The sequence below is a fragment of the Apus apus genome, chromosome 4 (genome assembly GCF_020740795.1).
Source record: "Apus apus isolate bApuApu2 chromosome 4, bApuApu2.pri.cur, whole genome shotgun sequence".
Taxonomy (NCBI): Eukaryota; Metazoa; Chordata; class Aves; order Apodiformes; family Apodidae; genus Apus; species Apus apus.
In genome coordinates this window covers 28138259-28161953 of record NC_067285.1, presented here as the reverse complement: position 1 = coordinate 28161953, position 23695 = coordinate 28138259, and the positions used below count along the sequence as shown (strand labels likewise).

At 38.3% G+C, this 23695-nt stretch overlaps 2 protein-coding genes across 9 annotated transcripts in view; one reads left to right on the top strand and one right to left on the bottom strand.

Annotated features, from left to right (window-relative positions):
• The window catches only part of GLUD1 (glutamate dehydrogenase 1), a 29059-nt gene extending 27535 nt beyond the window's left edge, over positions 1-1524 (bottom strand). The window contains exon 1 of the mRNA XM_051617621.1: positions 991-1524. Coding sequence (XP_051473581.1) covers positions 991-1426 — 436 coding nt within the window. The 5' untranslated portion in view covers positions 1427-1524. The remainder of the gene's footprint in view (positions 1-990) is intronic.
• Positions 1525-1726: 202 nt separating this feature from the next.
• Positions 1727-23695, top strand: part of SHLD2 (shieldin complex subunit 2) — a 37194-nt gene continuing 15225 nt past the window's right edge. Inside the window, exons 1-4 of one of the 8 annotated variants that reach the window (XM_051617236.1) lie at positions 1731-1790; positions 3017-3141; positions 3904-3974; positions 22945-23048. The gene's annotated coding sequence lies outside the window, so the exon portion shown is untranslated. Of the gene's footprint in view, positions 1791-1857; positions 1883-2059; positions 3142-3903; positions 3975-16865; positions 16969-22944; positions 23049-23695 lie in introns of those variants that run through there. The other 7 variants (XM_051617239.1, XM_051617237.1, XM_051617238.1 and 4 more) reach the window with 7 other exon arrangements.

The following is a 23695-nucleotide window of genomic DNA, read 5'->3' as shown; positions in this document are numbered from 1 at the left end:
AGTCAGAGGTCTTCACTGGTAAGAAATCACAGTCAAAATCTGGCTTTCTGTAACCATCATTATTTGCCACATGGCTGGTCTATGATGAAGAAGAAGAAATGTATTGACAGACTGCACAAGCTCCGGTTGGAGACAGTCCTGAAGTGGTCTCCAATGCTTAAAACTGTCCACAAAGATCAGAGCTCCCGGGATATACTGAAGGATATCTGTATTTGTTTTTCACGGAAATGCCATCTGTCCTGGACTAAAAGGGAGCTTGATTCCTCTGAGATCTGAGGGGATCCCACGGGAGCTCAGCTCTGCTCAGCTCCTGCGGGATTCACCCTCCTGGTCCCTTTGCACATGCATGACGCTGGCCACACTTATCCCAAGTCAGCTTTCCCTCGAAAAAATCACTTTTGGCTTTCCCTGTGTATCCAGCCGGTAACTGGGAAAACGTGTTATTTCTCCCTGCTGACGTTTTCTGAACGAGCACTGGGGTTTCGCGAACGCAGCCCGGCAGGCAGTGTGTTAAAGGGTGGCTTTCCCGGCTCCAGAGCCGACACTCCGAGAGTGGAGTTCCCACGCATCTTCCAATACCACAGCCGAGGTCAGTCACACCCAGGCATGCCGCGGGCTGCTCCCGCACCCCGGCGGGTCCGGCCGCTCCCTGCGCCCCGAGCCCTCCCGTCTGGGCTACCGGGGAGGTCACCCGGGAGCGCTGGCGGCCACGGGGAGCGGCGCTGCCGTTGCTCCCCTTTCCCTGCGGAAAAGGGAGGCTGAGGGTGACAGAGAGAGGCTGTTGCCCGTCCTCCCGGAACAGCTCTTCACACTCGGCGGCCGGGCGAGCAGCGGGGAGCCCAGCGCGGCTTCCCCCCGCCCAGCAGCGCGGGGCGCGGCGGGACAGCCGCGGCGGGGCAGGGGAAGGGCAGGGCCGCTTGGGCCCGGCCGCACGGCCCTCCGCGGGACCGGGCACCGGCGGGGAGGGGGCGGGGGGACGGCGGGTCTCACCTCCCTTGCAGGGGGTGCGGTGCTGGCTGTGCTGCGCGCGGTAGCCTTCGATCACCTCCCACTCGCCGTTGTCTCGCTTGATGGGGAAGGAGACGCTAAGCACATGGTTGCAGGGCTTGATGATGCGGAGGATGCCGCGGACGCGGTGGCGTCGCTGCTCCATGCTCTCGCGGGTGCCCAGCCCCTCCACCAGCTTGTCCTCCACGATGTTGGCGCCCCGGTCGAAGAACCCCTCCACCATCTTGAAGAAGTTGGGGTCGTCCTCCTCCTTCGCCGCCTCGCAGTAGTGCCGCCGCGGGGACCGGCCCCCGCCCCACGCCGCCGCCGCCGCCGCAGCTCCCCCGGCTGCCGCCGCCGGCCCGCCCGGCTCCGCGCCCGCCAGCACCGAGCCGGCGGCCAGGCGGGACACGAACAGCTCCCCCAAGTAGCGGTACATGGCGGCGGCCGCCGGGCGCTCAGACGGGAGGAGCGGGCTGCGCTGCCGGGCCTGGCGCCGCTGCTGCCACCGCGGGAGCCGCCGTCACCGCCTTTAAACGGCCTGGGGGGCGGGGGGGCCGGGGGGGGGCCGGAACCCCCCGCTCCTCCCGACTGCGCCTGCGCCCCGCGCTCGCGCCCCGCGCCCCGCCCCCGGCGGGATTCGCGGGAGGGAGGGGGCGCGGCGCGCGGGACTCTCGCTATGGGCGGGACGGGGGGGTGTGGCGAGCATGCGCGCGGCGCGCGCCCCCGCCCCTGCCTTCAAAGCCGCTCCCGCCCGCAGCGCCGGCCTCGCGTGCGGGGTCCCCGCCGCCCCCGCCGCCCCGGTAGGTGCGGGGCAGCCGCTCCCCGCCAGCACCGCTCCCTTCCCTCCTGCGGAGCCGGGGGTGCCCTGGATTCCCACGCGCTGGCTCTCCCGGTGACCGTTAACGGCCGCCCCGCTGTCCCTCACTGGCGCGGGGCGTCCCGGCCCTGCGCTCCGGCCGCCGCCCTGAGGCGGGGGCAGCGCTGCGAGCGGTGGGGCTCTAGCCCTCCCACAGACCGTCAGTGTGAGCCGCCCGGCCGTGACAGCGGGGCCTGCCCGCGGCGGGGCGGCCCGGCCGGCTGCAGCGTGCGGCCCTGGCGCTGGAGCGAGCCTGGCCGCTCGGCGCGGGCACGCGCGAAAGCGCGGTGCTGTGGTGCTTCCGCGCAGGAGGGTGTGCGAAAGTCTTCAGAGACAATGCAGTTCGTGTGAAAACCCCTTTAGAGGACAAACTTTTAGGAAAACTCAGCTTATCCAGGCGTGTTGAATTGGCTGTCCTGTTAAGGGGGGGTAGAGACTTCAAGCTAGTACCTGTGTCTTCTGCTGAGACAGCTGCTTTGTCTACTTAGATGTTACATTGGTAGCATGTCACCTTTTGCTGGGGCTTGGCCCACTAAGGGGAGTTGTTGTGTAGCTTACGCTTTGAAGTCAACTTCTAACACTGCTGCTTGGGGTTGTGCAAGGCCTGCTTTCATGGCATGAGAGATTCTGCATTCCAGCACTTTCACCACGTGCATTTTAGATGAAATAAAATGTGTTAATTTTATGTGGGATTAGGCTGCTAATTGGAAAATAGAGGGGGGTTTGTGTTTAGGCATGTGGGAGACCAATGCCCGCAGGGGATGAATAACCAGGAGCTAGCTGTGAGAATCTCGGTAACCGCTGTGGTCATACAGGGGCTGTGCTGCGAGGCTTCTGGGGAAGTACTGTAACTTTCATGTGTTCCTTGTCAGCAGGAAGCTTACCCACTGACCCTTGCAATGCATGTAAGCTTTTCAGGCAACTGGTATTCAAATTTTGATGTCATGTTTCCGAGAAGTCATAAGGACCGATATTTAGGTGAATGGTTGCCTCTTACCTGTAATGAGGATGGCTTATAACCATACTCTAGAGAACAAAGATGCTTAATAATAAGTGCCAGGGAAACAAAAGCAAGAAAGGAACTTGGTCTTAGGCCAGCTGGTTATTTGGCTATCCCCACACAGCTTCAGAAACAAACTTGTGATGGATATTTTTCTCTTCATACTGTAGGTGGTTCATAGACAACATCTAATTTGGAGTGTGTTTTTAGTTCATTAAATGGCAATGTTCTTGGTTGTAACAGTTTTCAGCTACTGCTTGATTTCTATCATGTCCAGGAAAGAAGGTGGTGAAAGGTATGTAGGCAATTAGTACTTATCAAGTAATTATTTTCACCTGGTTCTGTAGGTGATTTAGAATAGCTATTTCAGACGTAAGGGTTGAATTAAATGTGATTAACCACTTTGCTCAGGTGTGTAGACTTAAAATAAGGTGGCTAACATGCTTGGCTGCTATTCTGCCTTCAGCTGTGGCATCTCTAATTCATGAGCTTTACTCAGTTATCATGCTATTTGCAGTATCATGCTGTTTGCAGTACTTGTGTTTGAGACTGAGTATGGGACATGATGGTCTAAGAACAAAGTGGATCTCTAGCAGTTCAGTCACACAACTGTATTTGGTGTAATGGCAGCAACATACCTGCCCTCTTCTAAACAAGACTAGATTTCAGCAAAGTATTCAACAAATTGTGTGCTGAATGTTAAGTTTGTTAGTTTCTACATGTTGTAAATGAAAATAGCTGGGGATTTTTTTTGCACATTGCTATGAATTAAATGTGTACAGTTCACAAGCACTTTACCAACCTCAGCAGATCTCTACCATTTTTTTGTTTGCTTGAAATCCCTGATGGAGGCAAGAGTAGCATGCTGCCTGAGGGTATTCAAGAAGAGTTAAGAATAGGAGTCATATAGTCTTATATGGCTAAGTGATGAGCAGTTAAAGCAAAATCTGTTTGTCAGAGGGAATTAAAATTTTGCATGCTTTAGAATGAGTTTGAACAGGTATGAAAGTGGTAATTGCAATAATAAAAGATTAATGTTATCTTTGTTCTTGTATAGCATATGGGATGCCATCAGAAGTTACATTTGAATAGCATCAGTCAAAAAAATTATCTTGGATGGATGCAAAGGTAACTTTTCTTCTTTACAGTCTGAAGTTTCACTAACTGGTTAGTCTTGTATTTAATGTTGGTCTTAGGCTTGCATCTGAAGAGAGATACATACAGAAAAGTTAGTACTTGTGTGATAGGAGCTGTCCTTATGGTTCATAGACTTTGCAACAAGGTCATACTCAGATGTGTATAAAAGACAGATACAAGTTTTTATTTTAAATCTGTGAAGTGTTGGTGAGGGAGATAAACAAGTTGATTTACTTTCCTAAGCTGCTTCTAGAAGATCTATATATATTTTTAACAAATTGGTTTTATTATAAATAGAAACAATAATAGACCCTGTATTGTGCCTTTCTGAAGCAATCCACAGTTACATGGTGTGAATTATAAATTCCATAGCAAGTGGAGACAAATTTGTGTGTTATATTTTAAAGCATTACTGAAAAAAGTTATCTAAGACAAGAATCCAGTACTTTCTGCTTTAGTCCATTATATTATTTGAGGTGTTAGCTATTTGAGAATATGTAGGTGACCAGGAATAATCTTTTTCCTATGTCTAACATCATCAATAGTGGTGTCATAAAGGCAAAAAAATATTTTTATTAGGATTAAAAGGTCAGTTAGATTCAGCTTAGTGTTCTCTATGAAAATTTGTTAATTTGGCTAAAATGTTCCTGGGATGTGCTGGTACTGGATTCTCTCACAATCTAGGATAGCTATTTCCAGTTGGCATGCCAGTGTCCTTACCACCTCACAGAAGTAGGTGAGAGAGAGAGCAGAGAAGCTGGAAATTAGGGTTCCTCACAGGGCTCTGAATAAATGCTCCTTGTCTGGCTAAAGCCCCTTTGAATTCAGGGTAGCCCTGGGATTGCCTCCAGTGCAAGGAGTTTCAGAGTCTGAACATTGATTAGACAATGTGCTCAGGACGAGAGTTGTTCCATGCAGTGGGCAGAGAACTAATTTTGTTCTGTGATAAACTTTCTTCAGGGAACAGAAATGACTTTTGAAATACTTTGCTAGTGGAACTACAGTTATTTCGGCAGGCTTCATTTTAAGCTGTCAGTCATATCACATGAAACATTTGGCCATTCTTACCTTTTGCTTAAATAATTAAGTCCAAATATTGGTAACATTTTTTCTTACAGATTCCAGAATTAACGCGGTAAACTGTAAAACTGAATTTCTAGCCCACTGGGAGAATTTAGAATATTATACAAGTTAAAGCAAGTTCTTGTTCCCCTTTTCATTGCCTATATGAGCAACTATGTTTCCCTTTCTCATTTCATCAGAAGTAGAAAAATTGCTTACTTTTCTTGGGTTTGTGTTACATGGTATTGCTGCATGTGGACCCTGGTAGTGAAATAGACTGAGACCTGGGGTTATTGTCTTACCCCAGCTGCTGCTGATGAAAAACTGCTCAGCCCCTGAGTTAACAGATCTGTAGGTGGTTGAATAACAGCTACTAGGAAAATTGAAGGGTATAAATCTGTCTGTCAGGAATGCTAACTGCAGACCTATTCATATTCCTTTTGGTGCATGTCTCTCTTAAATAGAGGGCATGCAGGTAGGCAGCAAGTATGTAGGACTTGACAGTAATCCTCCTGCATTGGAGCTGATCGCATTTTGTGCCAGAATATGCTAAAATACTACCAAACAGGAATCTTAATTTATTTGCAGATCTTTAGCTTGAGCTATTCTTACATTTTGTGGATTTTCCTACCTTCACAATGCTTTAAAGTAAAACTTCATGTGTAGTTATTTTTGGTGTGGGATATGAAAGTAGAGAGAGGGCTGCTTTTTCATCTGCAGGAAAATGTTGTAGCAGCCTTTAGTCTTCAGAATAGTGGGAGGTAAAGTTGATAAAACATGGGTTCTTTTAACTATGTATTTTTAAATAAGATAAATATACTACAGCCTGAGGAATCTAAGGAATAATGCAATTTGAGTGTAATTTTAATTCCAAATTTGTGAATAAGTTATTTTAACAAAGAAATGCACTTAGTGTTCTTCCCCTATTATTCTTCCCTTTTTATGCCAAGACAGTATGTGATCTAACAGGAATTAAATCAAAGTGTGACACAGTTTTCTAGCTTCAGTGTTGCCAGAGGGCATCTATAAGATGCTATTACAGACAACATGTGAATTAGATGAATCCCAGAAGATTCCTCTAATTTGTGACCTTTCTATCAAAGTACTTTGAAAACTTCACTAGAAATCTTCATTTCGGTCATCTCTTTACAACCAATTAGAGACTAAAGCTGATGATACCTTAAGCTGCCAGTGAAACAGCTTTTCAATGCTTAGATATATTGGCTTGGAGAGTAAGGGAGAGCCAGCTGAATTTAAAATTCTGGTAAAGACCTATGAAACCGTTGACCAAGATCTGAGATTTTTTTCCTTTATAAATAACTTAAGCTGTGTTGAGCTGTACCACAGCTGGAGAGCAGACCCACAGTTTTTCTTCATTTGCTCCCTTGGCATTGGTAGAAAAGAACCAGAATTTGATTTTCCAGGCAGGCTGCAGAAGTTAGATTTGTGCATGCTGCAACTCTGAGATGTAACACTGCAGAATTGAGGAAGAGGTATTTGGATTGTTTCCTGTTGAGATAAAGACTTCAGAGCTGCTAGTACTTTTTGTTATTAGTGAGATGGTAAGGAACCTGTGGTCTGACTTTTTTAAACATTTGTATGTATCATGTTGCATTACAGTTATGTATTTTCATTATTGCTAAATTCAAGTGTGTGCTGTTAACATCTGTATGTAAATAGTAACTTTTTTGCTTGTCTATAGAACTGTAAAAGTAAGGAATGAAAGTCATAATTGTACAAGTAAAGTAGAAAACTGGTAGGTTTAGCCTAGCAGGGACTTTCTTTAGGAATCCTAGTCTGAAGTGAGAGTCTCTATTTTAACATACTTGAGGTATTGCTACAGAAAATAACAGTAGCTGAGCAAATTATTATTTACATTTATTATTTAAAAATGGTAAGGTTTTTTTACTTTTCCAGAGTTTCTGCAACAAGGTAGTGTTCTGATAATAGAATTATTAGGTTGTTTTCCAGAAAGTAAATTTGACAGAGGTTCCTAATTATCTCAGTGAAAGGTACTTGAAAAACCCTCAGTAAGTGGGCTAATCTACCAACATTTTGGAGTAGCTGTCAGAGGGCAGTTTCTTGAGCTTTTAAAATGTTAGTAATTCTGCTACAGAAGAGGGAAAATACTGAATAAATTCTGATAACTACCTCATGAGTAAATACAGTTTTGATTGCCATGAAAAGTGGTGGTGCTTATGTTTATCAGCTTTAAAGACTGTGTGTCTCCATCTGTTTATATTGTTGCTGTGCATGATGACTGGGGTTGCCAAGTGGTTACTTCATCTCTATGACTGAACAGGTATAAAAAGCTCTTCATTGTATACAGGAAATAGTGTTCTCATCTCTTGTTTAGACAGTTTACAGATATGCAAAAAAAAAAAAATGCCAGATTTTGGTACTCTGTCAGTATAATACTAATGGCATTGCCAGATAATATAATTGAGAAATATATAATACACTTTTTATAAAACTCCCTATAATACTACTCCTGGTTTTCAGATGAGTAGGACAAAAAGTAACTTTTTCTGGGGCCTGTAGATCTGATCTGAAGTTGATAACAAGTTAATGTCATTTCAGTGCCTCTTCAGTCAACATCGGCCTTCATGAAGTTATAGAGGCTTTTGCAGGTCAACGTGTCAAGGCTTTTCCTTTCTCAGTGCCTGTGTCAGTGAGAATCTTTTAAAGCTATTTTGTGTTTTTGTAGAATAATCTTTAGCTTTTGTTTGTTTTTTTCCTTTTTTTTTGGTTCAAAAAAGAGAAGAGGGGATGATTCAGTTACCAAACCCAGGGTATTTGAGTTGCCTGTCTAACTGTTAAATATTTGAAATTAGCTAATGAAAAAGCTAGAAATAGGAAAGCTGACAGGTATATAGGCATAAAAACCTTCACAGATGCACTGTGAGCATTTGAACTTTCTTCCCTTCAGCAGGGCTAGGAGGGAAAGAAAAAACCTTAGTCAGTTTATTTCCTGAAAATTATACTGTTTTTTAGAGAATTGTTGTCTATTTTAGTAAACACAGCAAGCAACAAATAGAAAGTGGTTTGCCAGAAGTGGACTAAAAATTGTTTGAAAGTAACATTAGAATTGAAGTGTGTGGTTTTATTGCAACTCTTAGTTGGCGTTGGCTCTCTTGCTGAAAATTATACCCGAGATCTTAGCAGCTTGGAATTACAGCATCAGGGACTGCAAACCAGTTTTTTCTTGATTTAATACTCAATTGACAATCAGAAGTTGTTGACATAAACCACGTGTTGTTTAAATAACAAACATTAAAGTGCTTACTAACTAGTGAATACTAGTCTTCTGTAATGCTTTTGTTTGCAATTCTGTTAACAAAATCAGTTTTATCCTCTCACTTTGGAAGACTAATTATGGAAATCTGTACTGTTAAAATACATTTGAATGTTTCATACTTTGTGAAATATGGTGAATGAAGCCCAAACACAAAGAATTGCCTCAAGTTTATTAGTACAATTGAAATTGGCATCATTCGTCAAAAAAGTCCAGGAGTACATTGACTGGTATTTTGCAATGCATTAAGGATTAAAAAAACAATTTTTAAAAAGCACTGGTTATGCTGGATGCTAAAATTGCATATGTGATACCTTAATAATTTTTCACAGACCTCAAGATTGTTTATGGTGCCCACTGGATATAGAGTGCAAAAAGTTACTGCTATGCAGCTCATTCCAGAGGGACCTCAGAATGGGAAGAAGCTTCTGTTTTAATTAAGTTGGCTGATCTTGAGCACATTCAAACCATTTTTGAAAACAATGTATTTAAAAAAAAAGGTTTGTTTTTTTTTTCCAGTCCTTTCTGTCTATCATGTAGTTAAACAAATTATTAATAATGTTCTTCTGTGGAAATGGTGGAGTTTAAAACCATGTGTTATATACAGTGTTGAAGTGCCCATATAGCAATCATGTTAAACTTGTAGCCAGCAGAGCCAGACATAAATGCCAGCTTATGGAGTTGTGGCAAAACCTGCACAGGCAATATATGTGTATCCTGGAATATCTTCTGGAGGCATAGTTGTCATTGTTACTTGGTGCTGTTTTGGGAGCAGTGGATAACCTTAAGGAGCAAGCGTGGGATGGGCCTAGTGGTGTCCAGAGATGAGAGCAGCATCCAAGGGGTATTAGCAGTTGACATGAGAAGAGTTTGCAGTTGCTGCCATAAACCTCAGCACTTCCATAGAATCTGATTTAGATAAACATTTCTTTTGTTAACAAGATTAAGATTTTGTACTGTTTAAGGTTTTGTTGATTAATATTCATTCACTAATCTTCTCAAAGGTGGCAAGATAATGTCTAGCTTATCTCTTCTACTTAATCTTTTCTGTTTTTTCAATTCAAAGTCAGTAGGTTGAAGGTAAGCTTTTTTTGGTAGAGCCTCAGCTCATCATTGATAACAGATTTTCTGATTTCAGAAGGAGGATTGTGTTGCTGTCATCTGAGTTAAAATCATCATGGAATTTGCAAAGCTTGTCTTGATTTGTTTTTTCTTATCAGTTTTTCAGATAAGCTGGTGTTTGTCTTTACTAAAGGATAACTAACTGGTTATCTAAATATATGCTTTTTAGATTGTTCACAGTTGTCCCTGGAGATCAGCTTTCTTGAACAGAATGTATGCCATATGTTCATCTCGCATGTATAGTCTACATAAGTGTTGTGGCAATGATAGAAAGAAACGTAACACTGGGCTGCGTACACAGAAAATAATCTTCCTTGTATGAGAAATACCTCACAAAGGTAATAGAAGAGAAGGAAAAAGAAGCCAGTCTCCTTCACTGTTCTGTTCTTTCTGTATGCTTTACGCCTCACCTACCAGTGAACCCATACTTGTAGTGCAAGTCCATTAGTGTTATTTAGTTTTAGGTTTAATTTATTCTTGTTTATTACATGGCTAATTCAGTGAAGGTTATTTTAAGTCAAAGAAATTAATGGACCTGTTAACGAAAAGAGAAAAAGATATCTTATGTGGTAAAACATTGTACTGTCACCTTTTTTTTTTCTCCCAGAGTGTATGAGACTTAGTCACATTGGAATATAGCACTCTGTTTAGGACTTTAAAATGTAAAGTATTTCTTGTGTGTAGGTTCTGTACAGTACATAAAGTAAGATGAAATGTCTTTCAAGTAGTGTATAACATTCAAGAACTATAAAAAAGTAACACCAGGTGCCCTGTCTTAATACCAACTTTGATTAATTTCATTATTTTATGCTGGTGTAAGTCCCTGCTCTGTAATTTCTAATGTATATTCATTCATATATGACTACCGTATATAAATATTCTATGTATATGCCAAATGTTACATTCTGAATAGCTATGCTGAAAAGTTGATGAAAAATACAGTTTTGTAACTTATCAAAAAGCTGCAAAAGATAACACATTGGGGAATGATAGTGCAATGTTTAAGGTATTAATAGGAGAGATTGACACAGTGAGTTCTCCACTTGTTGCAGCTTACTGTGTGAGGTAAATTGCTTAACCTTTTCTAGCCTTAGCTCCCATAAGAAAAAAAGGTATTTAATTTGTCACTTCTTAATGGTATGGGGAAGACAATACCTTAAGTACCTTTTGGATCTGAGCTGGTTATGCAAAACATATATTATTTATATATGGCCCTCATATCTGAATAAATATAGGTCAGAAGGTTACAGAGCAGGGACAGTGTTGATTCTCAATGAGAAACTAATGGAATTTGCTTTTATAAAAGACTAATAGTTTCCTATTCTTTCCTTTCAAACTTGGGTTTTCTCAGGAGATAACAGGAGAGTTTTAGGTTGTCTTCGAAGTTCTAAGTACTTATCTTCAATGGTTATCCTTTATCAAAGCATATTAAACTTTCTCAGTTTTTTGCTTGTTACAAACAGAAACGGTAACCTTTCCTGGAACTACAGCTCCTTCACTTTGTGTTGAAGATAATGAAAAACATAAGTAGAAATTTCCAGATTCTGTTGGGTCAAAAGAATCCATAGAAATTAGTGTTGGAGAAATAAGCAGAAGTTTCCTTGGAACAAATACTATCTGTAGCAGTCCCGTTAAGCTACTTTAATCTGTCAGTTTGGGTGACAGGAGCGATCATCGAATATGTGTTCTTCCAGCAGATTTTACTTCAGTTATTTTCACACCATGTGCTTAATGTGTCTGAAAAAAAAAAAAAATCAGTCTTTCAGCAAGTCTTCATCCAGCAAAAATTAGATTATTACAGGTGAAGAGATGGTAGTGTAACTTGACCTGTGACTGCATTTGGTTATAAAATTTTCTAAAATGCTAAGTAAGGTGAAATTACTAAATAAACAAAGGAAATTGATATTGGGATTGGCATAAATTCTTTGGGAATGTGCCAGCATAGATATGATTGTGCCTTTTTGCTGAGAATGTCAGATCAGCGTGTGTGAAGCAGTGTAAATTCTTAAGCTTTGTCTGCACTTTTTTTTTCTATTTTTTCCCATCCTTGATCATAAGAGAATGTACAATCTAGAGATGAGATGGACCAAGGTGACTTTATCAGATACCTAACTGTATGGACTGCTAATTCTAATTGACCTGCTGGGAGTACAAGACATTGCAATTGAGCTGTTCCCCAGTCTTCCTCTGTGCAGCAATGTAACCCCCAGTGGATAGAGCTTTGACTTCTCATGAGACTTTGATTCTTGCAGTAGGATAATCAGCCAAGATCAAACCCCTTATTGTATCAGGTTTTGTAAAGATCAGTGACAAGCTTTCTTCTAATAGTACTACTCTTAACATCTGGTTCTTGACCTGAGAAGCCAGGATTTTCTTAGGATAATGGGATTAGACTGCTCTTGAATTATCATGAGTACTGTTTTTAGTATGAAGTGTGGTGGCAAATCTCTATCATGGAGCCTGGAACTATACTGGAAAATTAACGTAATGAGGAAAACCCTAGATAACTTTTAAATGGGAACAGCTTCTTTCATACATCATGATGTTACCTCTTCCCTTTGCTGTATTTGCCTTTTTTTGATGAGGACTACAATTTAAATGGACACTATTTGGATGTTTTTCTTTCCAGCTTCATCAAATCAAGTATTTTCACTTGCTTATTTGGTGAAGATGAAAGCCTTTCATTCATACCCTATCACTTACTGTTTTTTTTTCTTACTGTGGTCTGAGTATTCAGTTTTCTGCATAGTTTTTGTGCAGTGCATAATATATTGTATAATACGTTGTAACGTCATATTCAACCCTGTTGAGAAAAGCTTTCAGTTAACCTGTTAGTATTTTTGTTCTCACTTGCCATCAAATGTCTTGTATTTAATTAATGAATGCTATCTTCATTTTGGGAATACACCTTCAATTATTTTTTTTCATCTGATTTCCATACCATAAACTGAATCTCCATCTGCTGCTTTTTAGCCTTGTCCTGACAAATGTGATAGCTTAGCAGTTTGTTTTTATATATTTTTATTTATCTCTCAAATTTTTCTTCTGCTCCAGTGTTTCACCATGGTTAATATGAAATGTTGCCATATTTCAGTTCATGTTTGTTGTTAGGAGTGTGTGTCTGTTAAACTGCCATTGATTTGGATGGTATACTAGTTTTAGCTGCAAGATAAAGCTTTATGTAGTGTAAACATCAGTATAGCTCTTGCAATGAACTCTTGCAATGTAACTCACAACATTAGCTAACACAGAACAAACTACTGTTTTTTTTAATTCCTTTCTCTCTGGTCACTTGTAAAGGATACTAATATCTGGAGAAATATAATAGGTCATACATTTAATGTAATAGCTTTTTGGTTTTCTGCTTTCTCTGCTGATTTTAAAATCCTTCAAAGTAAGCTCATATAAGCAGGTCTCAATGTGAAATTTATGGGAAGGACAAAACCAATGTGTATTTACTTATTGCCTGTTACATGCTCAGTACTACGATAGCTGATTATTTATATTTCATGTGCTTTCTCTGACAGAAGCAAGTAAAATCTGGAGTTGCTCAGATCATTAGCTAAATACATAAAATAGTTTGGTATGGAATGGTTAGCAAGTTCCGTGTATTTCTTCACTTCCCTGCATTAATCATAATTTATTTTACCTCTAATTTTCCTCTTTTGGGTCTTTTGAGAAGGTAAAATTCACTTGTGCGTGCATGAAGCTGAAGTACCACAAGTTATACCCAGTTGTAACTCTCTCTGTAAAAGTACATCACCAGGCATAGAATAAGGGCAGGTTACAAAAAGCTATTAAGAGCTACTTTAGCTACAAATGCCTTTGTGTCTTGGGGCATTAAACAGAATCTTCTTAATAAGATACGTTTTGAATACTGATGCTGCCATTTCTGTTATAGATGAAAACTTTGTACTAGTGTTTTTGAAAATATTTTTCTGAAGACTACAGTGATTTTAGCTTCATATAGCAGCTCACATGGTTGTGTGGATAAAAATTACACTAGTGTACTAGTAGCCACATTTGCCTATGTACAATATTAATTATATTGTTTCTATCATAGTAAAGATCAAATATAGAACTTGTAATGTTTAACAGAAAAAATTGTATTAGCAAACAGGATTACAGTGGCAGTACACAAAGTATTAAGTAAACTGAGGTTAGCAGTGATTAAATCTCTAGCCTTTCCTCATTTTGAAATAGAAGCTATTATAGTTTTACTTCAGCTTGGAGCAGCTTCTTCATGAAGAGAAATGGACAAATAGGTAAACCTCTTTAGTTTCCATCCTTAACTCTTCATACTTCACGAGCTTTGAAAGTTACACAACTTAAAATTTCACTTTCTTTAAGTTTTTGTATTGTTTATCTTGTCAATGTAGTTTGGTGAAACTGATCATCCAGAGTACCAGGTTCTCTCTGAAGAAAGGTACTTCCCTCTAAGTTGTTTGCTGGTGCATGTGAACATGTTAAGTCTGTGTATGCTTGGCTGGACTTTTTCCCAAATTGCATGATGGAAGAGTTAGGGTGGGCAGAATATTCCCAGGTATTAAAATGGTGAGGGGAAAATAAATCACATATCATCCTGAAGACTTTTCAGATTAGCTGTGATTCAGACAAATAGGGCTGGTCTCAATTCGTTGGTGTAATACTCTTAAACAATGAGGATAATGTAGTAATGCAAGCAGTAAAATAATTTGTAAAAGTTACTGAATTAAAGGCAAGTGAATGTGCACAGTAATAGTTTTATTAGCATGGTATAGAAAATAACTGAGGTATTGCCTCTAATAAAAACAGTGAATAAAATTACGCATCTTTACTGGTAACATAAGTACAGGAAGGTTTTCATCACTGGTTATGCTGCTATGCACTATGACAACAGGTGGAGGGAGACCCAGAATGGCTTCACACCATACATGGGGTTTTTTCATTTTGCTCTGCCATTACCATGGTAAAGGGTGGATATATGTACAGGCCATATAAATCAAGGTTTCAAGCATTTAATTCACAATTTTGTTCAATTGTGATTGTATATTTTAATTTTTGTGGACATAGTTGGATAGAAATTGTCATCTCCAACTTTCTAAAGTATAATCAATCAAATTATTTTGAACAGCCTAAATGCATAACTGCCTTAAGGTCTGAGAGAAAATTTACCTCTTCAAAATAGGGAATTTGCATCTAAAAGGCACCTCTGGCTCAGTCAGCTGTGTTGTTAGTTACTCAGTGTCACCTGTTCTCTGTTAAAGCTTAACCAGTTTGCTGAACTAAAGTCTATCTAAACCATTGAATTGTAAAGGCTTATATATTAAAAAAACAGTGTTAACTTCCTCTATGTATCATATTACTTTTTTTGCTAGGTAAATGCTTAAGGACTTTAAAACTTTGTTTCCTGAAGTTTCACAGTAGTTTCTTCTAACATAGAATACCCTGACATTTTTATCTTGATTTTTCTTTGGTGCTCTAGTAAATTAACAACTTTACTCCTTAGCTGCAATAGCTGTGAAGGAGCATTTGCTTGGCTGACATTCATATAGTTCTAAAGACTTTGGTAGGTATGTGGCTTCTGTAGCCACAATAAGGAGCAAGTGTGTGCAGTGAACCATCTGTGATCTTTGTAGTGCTGTTGCAATTGTACAGAGCCAGCTTGGCCCAAGTCTGAAGGTTGTATTTCCTTAAGGAAGCTTTAGGAAAAAAAATCTTAAATCTCTCAACTTCTAGATAGTCAAACATACTTTTTTCAGTTATTAAGTGTATTGTTGGGGAGGGTGCGGCGTGTGGCATGTGCAATAGGAAGATCATAAAATTTTAACATGGAAATTTCTTCACGTTTTTAGGAACAGAAGTATTAGAGTTTTGGATATAAAAATCAGCACTGTCATGTAGTTAACATCTATCAAGGGTGTTGTTTAAAATATGATGTTCACATCAGAAGCACGTGTTATGAACTTGCCTTTTAAGACTTTAGATTCATAGACATTTTGTGTGAAGCCAGCTTCCATCTTCCCAAGGTATGAAATTATTGGGGAATCAGCTATATATAGTATATCAGATCACCAGTTACTTTGAATGTCAGAAAAATAAACTAATGCTACCACATGAAGTGTTGCATACTACAGAAACTGATAAAACGTGCAGAATGTGGCTCAGGGTGAGGAAAGAATAGAATGGGTCTGATGGCATAGGTTCAGTCCTGTCAAAAAATACTTGCTCTTGTTTCTGTTTACCAGAAGGTTAAATTTGTGTTTTGGAGAGATCCTGCATAAACAATCATGAGGTAGATTATCTCCTGATTGAGCTACTGGTCAAAAGAGGTCTTGTATGCCATCTGGCTTCTTCTGGAGCTCCTTGTTTATTTTCTAGTTTTGCACAGCCTTGGAACATGTCTTGATCTAGTGATGACTTGTGTGCTCCCAGTATGACTTACTTGAGAGAGTGGTAGGTTGTTTCAGCTAAACAGACATCTAACTTGAATTGCTTAGTTAGGCTGGCAAATTAATAAAAAAACTCACCTTAAATGCAAAAAGAGGAAGTGTGGCTTTTGTTAAAGTCTACTGCTAACATATCCATTTGTCGTGGAGAGTGAAAGGTGTTTTACTGACACTGGTAGATTACTGATTTTTCCCACCTAAGTAAACTTATTAATACCCTGTCTCCCACAGTACAAAAGCACAAGCATGGTCTTACCTACAGATGTTGTCAAAAAACATTTATAAAATCCCATTTTTTGTCTGTGAATTGTAGTCACTATCCAGTTGTTTGTAATAAAACTTAATAGTTTTTCAGTGAGGCTTTTGCAAAGGTGACAAAATAATAGTGTTGGCTTTGTATTTTAAATTATATGTTTCAGCCATATCATGGAAGCCATGTAAAATATGGAGGAGTAAATTCTGTTTTGCAAGCTGTGTGCTATAACCAGCTAATCCCAGTGATGTATGTAATTGTTGTGGAAGATGGATTCCAATAACTTTCATAATGTGAAATACCAGCTCACATGATTTGAGACTAAATACTATTTTTTTTGAGAAATACACTGGATTTGTGCAGTAAGATGTACTTGTTCAGTATTATAATGCCTGTTGCACAATATCATATTCTGGCATTTGTGTTACTAAGTCAGGCTGAAAGGTTATTTGCTGTTATGGAAATAATTTTTTACTGAAATCCATTCAATCATAGCCCAGATAATTGTTGCTTAGTTTAGAAAAAAGTTCTGTTTTCCTCATTGGTTAAAACATTCAGTTTAGGAAAACGGAAAAGACTCTTGCAAGAAGCAAAGAAAAGCTGGTGCTCGCTTGATATCTTGGTTTTTATATCTTCCAATCAAATCTACAGGCAGTTAATCTGACTGAAAAGGGGCTATTATAATCATGTTCCTTTGAGTTGTTGCCTCACTTTCATTTTAGGTCCTATATTGTTTTATCAACCTCAGTTTATCAGAAGATTTAAGTCCTAAAATAAATTTTCACTGGTGATGATACCCATGGATAATTTTCTACAGACTAAATGGTGAGTTTTTGAAGATGTTTAAATATCTGGAACAATGTCTTTCCTGACAGAAGATGTATCAGTTTAATTGTTTAAATGGTTCTCTAAAATAAGGGTTTAGGGAATGAGTGTTCTTCAACAAAACGTGCACAGCACTTTTGTGTATCTTTGACCTTTTACCTTTATCTTGCTACTCAAAAGGTCGCTGTTCTTCAGAACTTTTAACTTCTTTTGTTTGTAACAGGCACTGTATGTTCATATCTCCTTAATTGTGTTTTTATGTATTGCAAAACAAAAATCAATAGCATTTACTTAAAAGGAGATCTTGCAAGGCAAATTATCAAGCTAATCAGGAAAGCCTACTACCTTTACTCCAGTTTTCAAACACAACAAAGACCATCTCAGTAGGTGAACTGAAAACATTATCAGTATTGAGACTTTTGCCTATTTTGTTGCAAAAAATAATCTTAAAATAAAATGGCAGATGCAGCTGCTGAGTACATGATTCCATATAATCCAAGCTTGTATTTACAGAAGAAACATGTTTATTTCAGGTTAAGGAAAATATTTTCAACAACTTTAGAAGCCATAGGCCTTGATCTTGCAGGCAAGTAGTTACACATTACATGTTAGCAATATAATTTGATTGCTTGCCATACTTACTTATTTTAGTATTTCAGTAATTGTTATGAGGAACAACTTAGTGTTTCTAGTGGTTTATTCAGTATTTTCATTTAACTTGTGAAAAGTGTCAGACTCTCAAAACACTGATTTTGGTTTAAATTATTGATCTCCCTGCTTAAGTTGAAGGGCTATTTAGGAAGTTTTCTGTTGCAATACCTACATCAAAGGTGTTTCATATTCAAAAAAGCATTTTGTTACTGGAAGTGCTGCAGATAAAGAGAAAAAGATTGAGTACATGAGTTTGGCAAATATATAGCCATAAACCAGCAACTTCTGTATTTGTAAGCCAGCTGTATGTATTTTGAGGCCAAATGGCATTTAGTCCTCTGGTAATAGCCAGTGACAAGAACTAAATACTGAATGGATTAATATTGCTGTTATTTAATATGGATAGTAAGTACTAAAAGAAAATACTTTGTGGTCAATAATAATCCATATTCAGATAGTATTAGGGGTAACCATATGCTACTTTTAGAGGTACTGCTGTAGGCAAATAAAAGCTTGTGATTTTTGTAAGTTTAGATATTGACTAAGAGGATTCTTGCTATACAACTGTCTAGTCAACAGCTGCCTCTGTGTACAGTATTCCAGAAATATTACTCTATTATGTGAGCCAAATAACCATCTTGGAGTAAAATTAGTTTTAGTTAAGCAGGTCACTTATAGACAGAACTACAGTATTTGCCTGAAACTTTGTATTAAAATTTAGATAAAAGATTTTTGGTGTTTTACCATCTCTAAACAAACAATGATCAAAGGGCTGGAGCAGATCTGCTATGAAGACAGGCTGAAAGAGTTGGGGCTGTTCAGCCTGGAGAAGAGAAGGCTCCAAGGAGACCTTACAGCAGCCTTTCAGTACCTGAAGGGGGCCTACAGGAAAGCTGGGGAGGGGTATTACATCAGAGAAGACAGCAATAGGATGAGAGGTAATGGTTTTAAACTCTAAGAGGGGAAATTTAGGTTCATCCCTGGGCCATTTAGGCCTCATCTCTGGAGGTTTTTAAGGCCAGGTTGGATGAGGCTTTGTGCAACCTGGTCTACGGGTAGAGGTCCCTTCTCGTAGCAGGGGGTTGGAACTAGGTGATCTTTAAGGTCCCTTCCAGCCTTAACAATTATATGATTCTGTGATTCTTTGCTGACAAAAATAAGACCCGTAATTACCTACTCTGTCCATTTTTTTACCCAGTTGCCTGTATGTATGTGCACTATCTCCCACATTCTCTTGACTTCTTGTTAGGTCCTGCTAGCGTAGTCTAAAGCAATCCACTTAAAATGCCTTGAGTTGCTTTTCACTTACAGGTATAATGTTTTAAGCTTGGACGATACATTCCTCACTCTTATGCAGAGTGTAAAATTGCTTGATCTGTGAGTTGCTTAGCTCGATTTCTTCTGGCAGTTTTTATTTTCAGTTTGGTTCTTCTTTGTGCAAATATATATTTGGACCAAGCTTCTTACTGATTTGGTGGATAGGTGCTATTGCTGGTATATTGATTTACTTGCAGTGCCAGTGTGAGTTGTTGGCATAAAGATCATCCTCTTACACAAGTTGCAAGGAAACATTTAAAGTGTTCATCACCTCATCCTGGAGTTGTTTCAGATTCTAAGTGTATGAAACTGTTACTTAAACTGCTTGCTGTTTCTTTGGTTTTTCAAGGTATTGTACAGCTACAGTACCTGTCTTTTAGCAAGACAAAGATGAGTTTTGGAGGTAGATCTGAGCAGCATGATAAATGTGCCAGAAGAGTTTCCCATCAGGTAGTCAGAATGCTGCATCCAGAGGTTTGTAATTTTTCTTTGGCAAGCGTCTTAATAGATTTCCTACTCTACCATCATATGGGATGGCCTGTCTTAACTCTACAGCTTGAATTGAACTGAAACTAAATGTTCTGAAGATGGCTATTAATAACTCAGTTTCTTCTATTGTAAGGCCAGTGAAACAGTCCTTTAATTTTGTTTATACTACAGATTGGAGAAGTGTAAAATCAAGCAAGTAAATGAGGGTGGGGAAAGCTCACTGTAGAAGTTAAAATGGATAACTTAAAAATAGTCTACTTCATGTATGTATCTGTATGGCCAGCTTTTCTGCAGGTAAAGGACAATATGATTGCTTTTGTGTTTTGTAGAAATCAATTGCTTACAGGTTAGGATGATCATCATCAAGCTGTTCCATATCAAAGCTGCAACTTAAAAGAATGTAGTGGTTTTAAAAAAAAACAACCCACAACTTGAGTGTTGCAGGTGTATGAAAATTCCTGAGGGGTAAAAGTTATGCTTTTGCATTATATTGCTCTAATCTTTTGTCTTCTGATGCATTGCTATCTGTTATTTCTGGAATTTTATTTATATCTCAAAGCTGTAGTGTGTAGCAGACATGAAGAAACTGTTACCCAGAGGTGGAATTAGTGTGGTTTACTTTCAGTGTACTTGATGAAACTTTATTTGGATGTAACCTTTAAAAACATGGATTTAGGTGTCTGACTACCATTAATATTCTGTGGTGACAGGAGGCTGAAACTGTGTTAAAATTACCTTGGTCTAATGCTTAAATAATGGCAAGTGAATACTATTAATGGAAAGTGAAATACGGAATAAAAGTAATGAATACTTCTAAGGTATTTTAAGGGCAATTTAAGGCCATGTATGTAGCATCAAACAATGTTCTTAGAGTATTTAACTATTGAAAGAAGATTTTTAAAGCTCTTTTTAGCTTTATCCTATGTGTAGCAAATCATGAGGGATTAACAAACTGTTAATGATATAATTAATTTTAAAAGCCTTTAAATTTAGATTTCTTCTCTTACTGTTTAGGTTGGGGGAAATACACTATGTACCATAATGTATTTCTTATAATAGGTATATTAAACTTTAGTTGCAGTGTCTTGCAAATGTAAAACTTGCTTATGTAGCTGCTGTTTTTAATAGATCATTGACCCGTCAATCAGACTCTGACCATTTCAGAGATAAAAAGCTAAGCTTTCATTGGCTATTATGAATAGAGCACCTTTCCACAAATTAAGAAATGGTGTAATAATTAACAGGTATAATGGATATGTACATTTAAGTTTCAGTTATATCTTCATGAGCTTTAGCTCCTGTTATCTTTGGTATAGTTAACCCCCTGTCTACCCACAGATAATTTAACTACAGTATAAAAATGGATTTGTTCTGTGTCAGTAGTATTTTGCTAATATGACTGATAAGCTTTTTGCTGATTTTTTAAGATCTATATTAGAAGTTGTTCTCTCAGACTTTCTCTTTAAAGCAAAGTACAGAACTCATTTAAATAAGTAAAAATATACTGTTGTAAAGAAGCATAGCAAAGATTCTTTAAACACTTTTGCATACAGAGAATTTACCCAAACTATAATATTTTTTTTATGTAGAGACTTAAATTATTAAAAAGGACTGATGATTTCTGGTACTGGAGCTTGATATCTTTGACCTAAAATTTTACCTGGAAATTGCCAAAGCAGGTAATTTGATAGTGGACTTCTTAGGTGAACTAGGGAATAGGCAGAGGTCACTTATCACTGTTAAGCTCTAAGTATCTTAATAAAAATGGAAATATTAGGATTTGGAAATGCAAGTTATATTTTAGTTGCAGAAATTTACTAAATAACAGATTCAGTTATGAATCAGAAAAAAATCCTGAGTTTAGAGAAGTTACAGAACTTCAAAGTTAAGGAAAACTTTCTGAATTTATGTATAACTTTTATGCATTTTTAAACATGGCAAAACCAAAAGAGAAGTGATAGTTAAAATGAGAGGCTTATAAAATACTATATAACTGGAAGGTTACCAAGGTATAGATGTTTTTGTTTTCAAAAGTGTTTTCCTGTTTAACTATTTTTGGCATCTTAATTAGTGCTGTTAATCTGATTTCATGTTTTACATGCCATACTGTTTCAGATATGTTCTTATATACCAGGTATCTTTTCAGAACACATTTGTGTTGTGACTTACATCTTTAGTAAACTCATTTTTGTACTAGAAGAGGGCATAACCATTATTCTGCTGTAAATTCAATGTAATCTATTTAACAGAAACTAAGTTGCTTAATGACATTGTCCCTGTATGTATACAGCAGTAGACCTTGGCAATGTTCAGTTTATATTGTGATTTTTGTCATTGGTGGAGTTTTTGTGCTGTAGTAAATAAGTCACTGTTTATCATTCATGCATTTTTGTCATGCCAATGCTATATAGATAGGTATAAGGTGTGCTTATAAAAGTGAATACACAGGTGCTTGTGTAAAAAAAAGTTTTTTCCAAGTACTCCTTAGTATTAGTCACAGTGTATTTATAAATGTAGGTGTAAAAAGATGAGTTATTCTTGAAGAAAATGCAGAATTTTTTCAGTTATGTTTGGCAATGTCATGCCTGCTGTAATGTGAGTCCAAAATACTGCAGTTGCAAGAGGAATTAGCTCTTTTAGAGAATACCGTGAGACTGTGTCAAGATCTTCAGGTCCACAGAATTAAATTCTCAAGAGAAAAAAAGCTGGAAGGAGCACAGTACTTGTCTTTTTTCCTATTTATAATGCCTCAATACATGTCCAAGTATGTAGTTTACCTTCATAGAAGATGAGGGATAAGTGGGATGTAGCCTTTGCAGTTCTGACTGGCATACATTGAGACTCTGGAGTGCAACCTTCCCTGTTCCTAACCTCATCTACATAAACCTTCCAGTTATTTGTTCCTTTATTAATAGTGTTCTTTCATCAATTGTCTTCTGCTATGATGTACCCTTATTTCCTTAACTGGACATACATATGACTACTTTTTTTGCTGCGTTCTAATCTTCACACACATACTACTCAATATTGTAGTGCAAGCAAAGCTATATAAACACAAAACTAATCTATAACGATTAAAAATTATTCAACATAATTCTGCTGTAATCTTTCTCTTCCAGTTTCTTTTTTCCTTTATTTAAGTCTAAAAATAAACCTCTTATTTGGCCACAAGGATCTTATCCTAATGTAAGAACTCATTCAGTTAAATCTCAAGGATAAAAATAGTAAATAGATTGTATGAAAACCATGAGTATGCCAAAGTCACAGCTTTATCTGATTCAAACTCTGCATAATTTGAGGCCTATTAGGATGCATTTAGATTCACATCTTACTGTTTTCTTATTAGAAACAATACTGAAGTGCTTGGGAATTAAACCCAGAGCTGGTTTTTGTTTTTTTTGTATGGATAGTAGGTAGACATACAATAAAAGAAAAACAAACATGCTTGAGTATGGTTCTTCAGTGATATTTTTCCTTCAAGTATTAACTGATTCATTCATTTTTCAATCCTGATTGTAGGATGAATCCATTTGAAATATAATACAGGATATCTCTGAAAGAGTGAAATACAACTGCATTTCTAGGATCTTAAACTTTTATAGTGAACTTCAAGTATTGAAAAGGTATGTTTAGCCTATGATAAATATAGTGATCTAAAATATTTCCTTTTTTTACTGTTTCCTGGTTTTAAGCTATAAAGTGCAAAAAATTGCTATAGTACAGTATGTAAGGCCCTACATTATATTTATGTGAGTGGTCTAGGGCACTTGACAGTTGTTTTTTTCATGTTGATTTTGAGTACTTTATGCTATGTCATCTTAAGCATCAGCTTTTCTATGAATATAAAATCTTGCAACCCCAGGTTGTAAGCTTGCCTCTAAATGTCTGGTTCTAATGTTCTTACCTATTTAGCAACCAAATTGCCCTTCCAGTATCCTCAGAACTTGTCAAGAACTGAAGTATTCAGTGGGCTCATTTAGAGTTTAGTTTTAGTTTTTCCTTATAAAAACTTAAAATAACTCTGTTATAAGCTTCAAGGGTACAGAAAGCAGGTAAGCAAGTTTTGTCCTAAAAATATTTCAGTTCACTTCAGTTAAGATTTCTCTCTCCCTGAAATTCGAAGCACAAATGCTTGAGAATTTTATTTTTTTAGAATTAGCAAAAGCCTCTGAAATACCTGCCAGACTAGAGAACTGTAATAAGACAGCTAGGACTGGAGTAAGACAGTAGCTTATACCTTTGATAAATCAGTATTTAGCCCGTGTAGAAG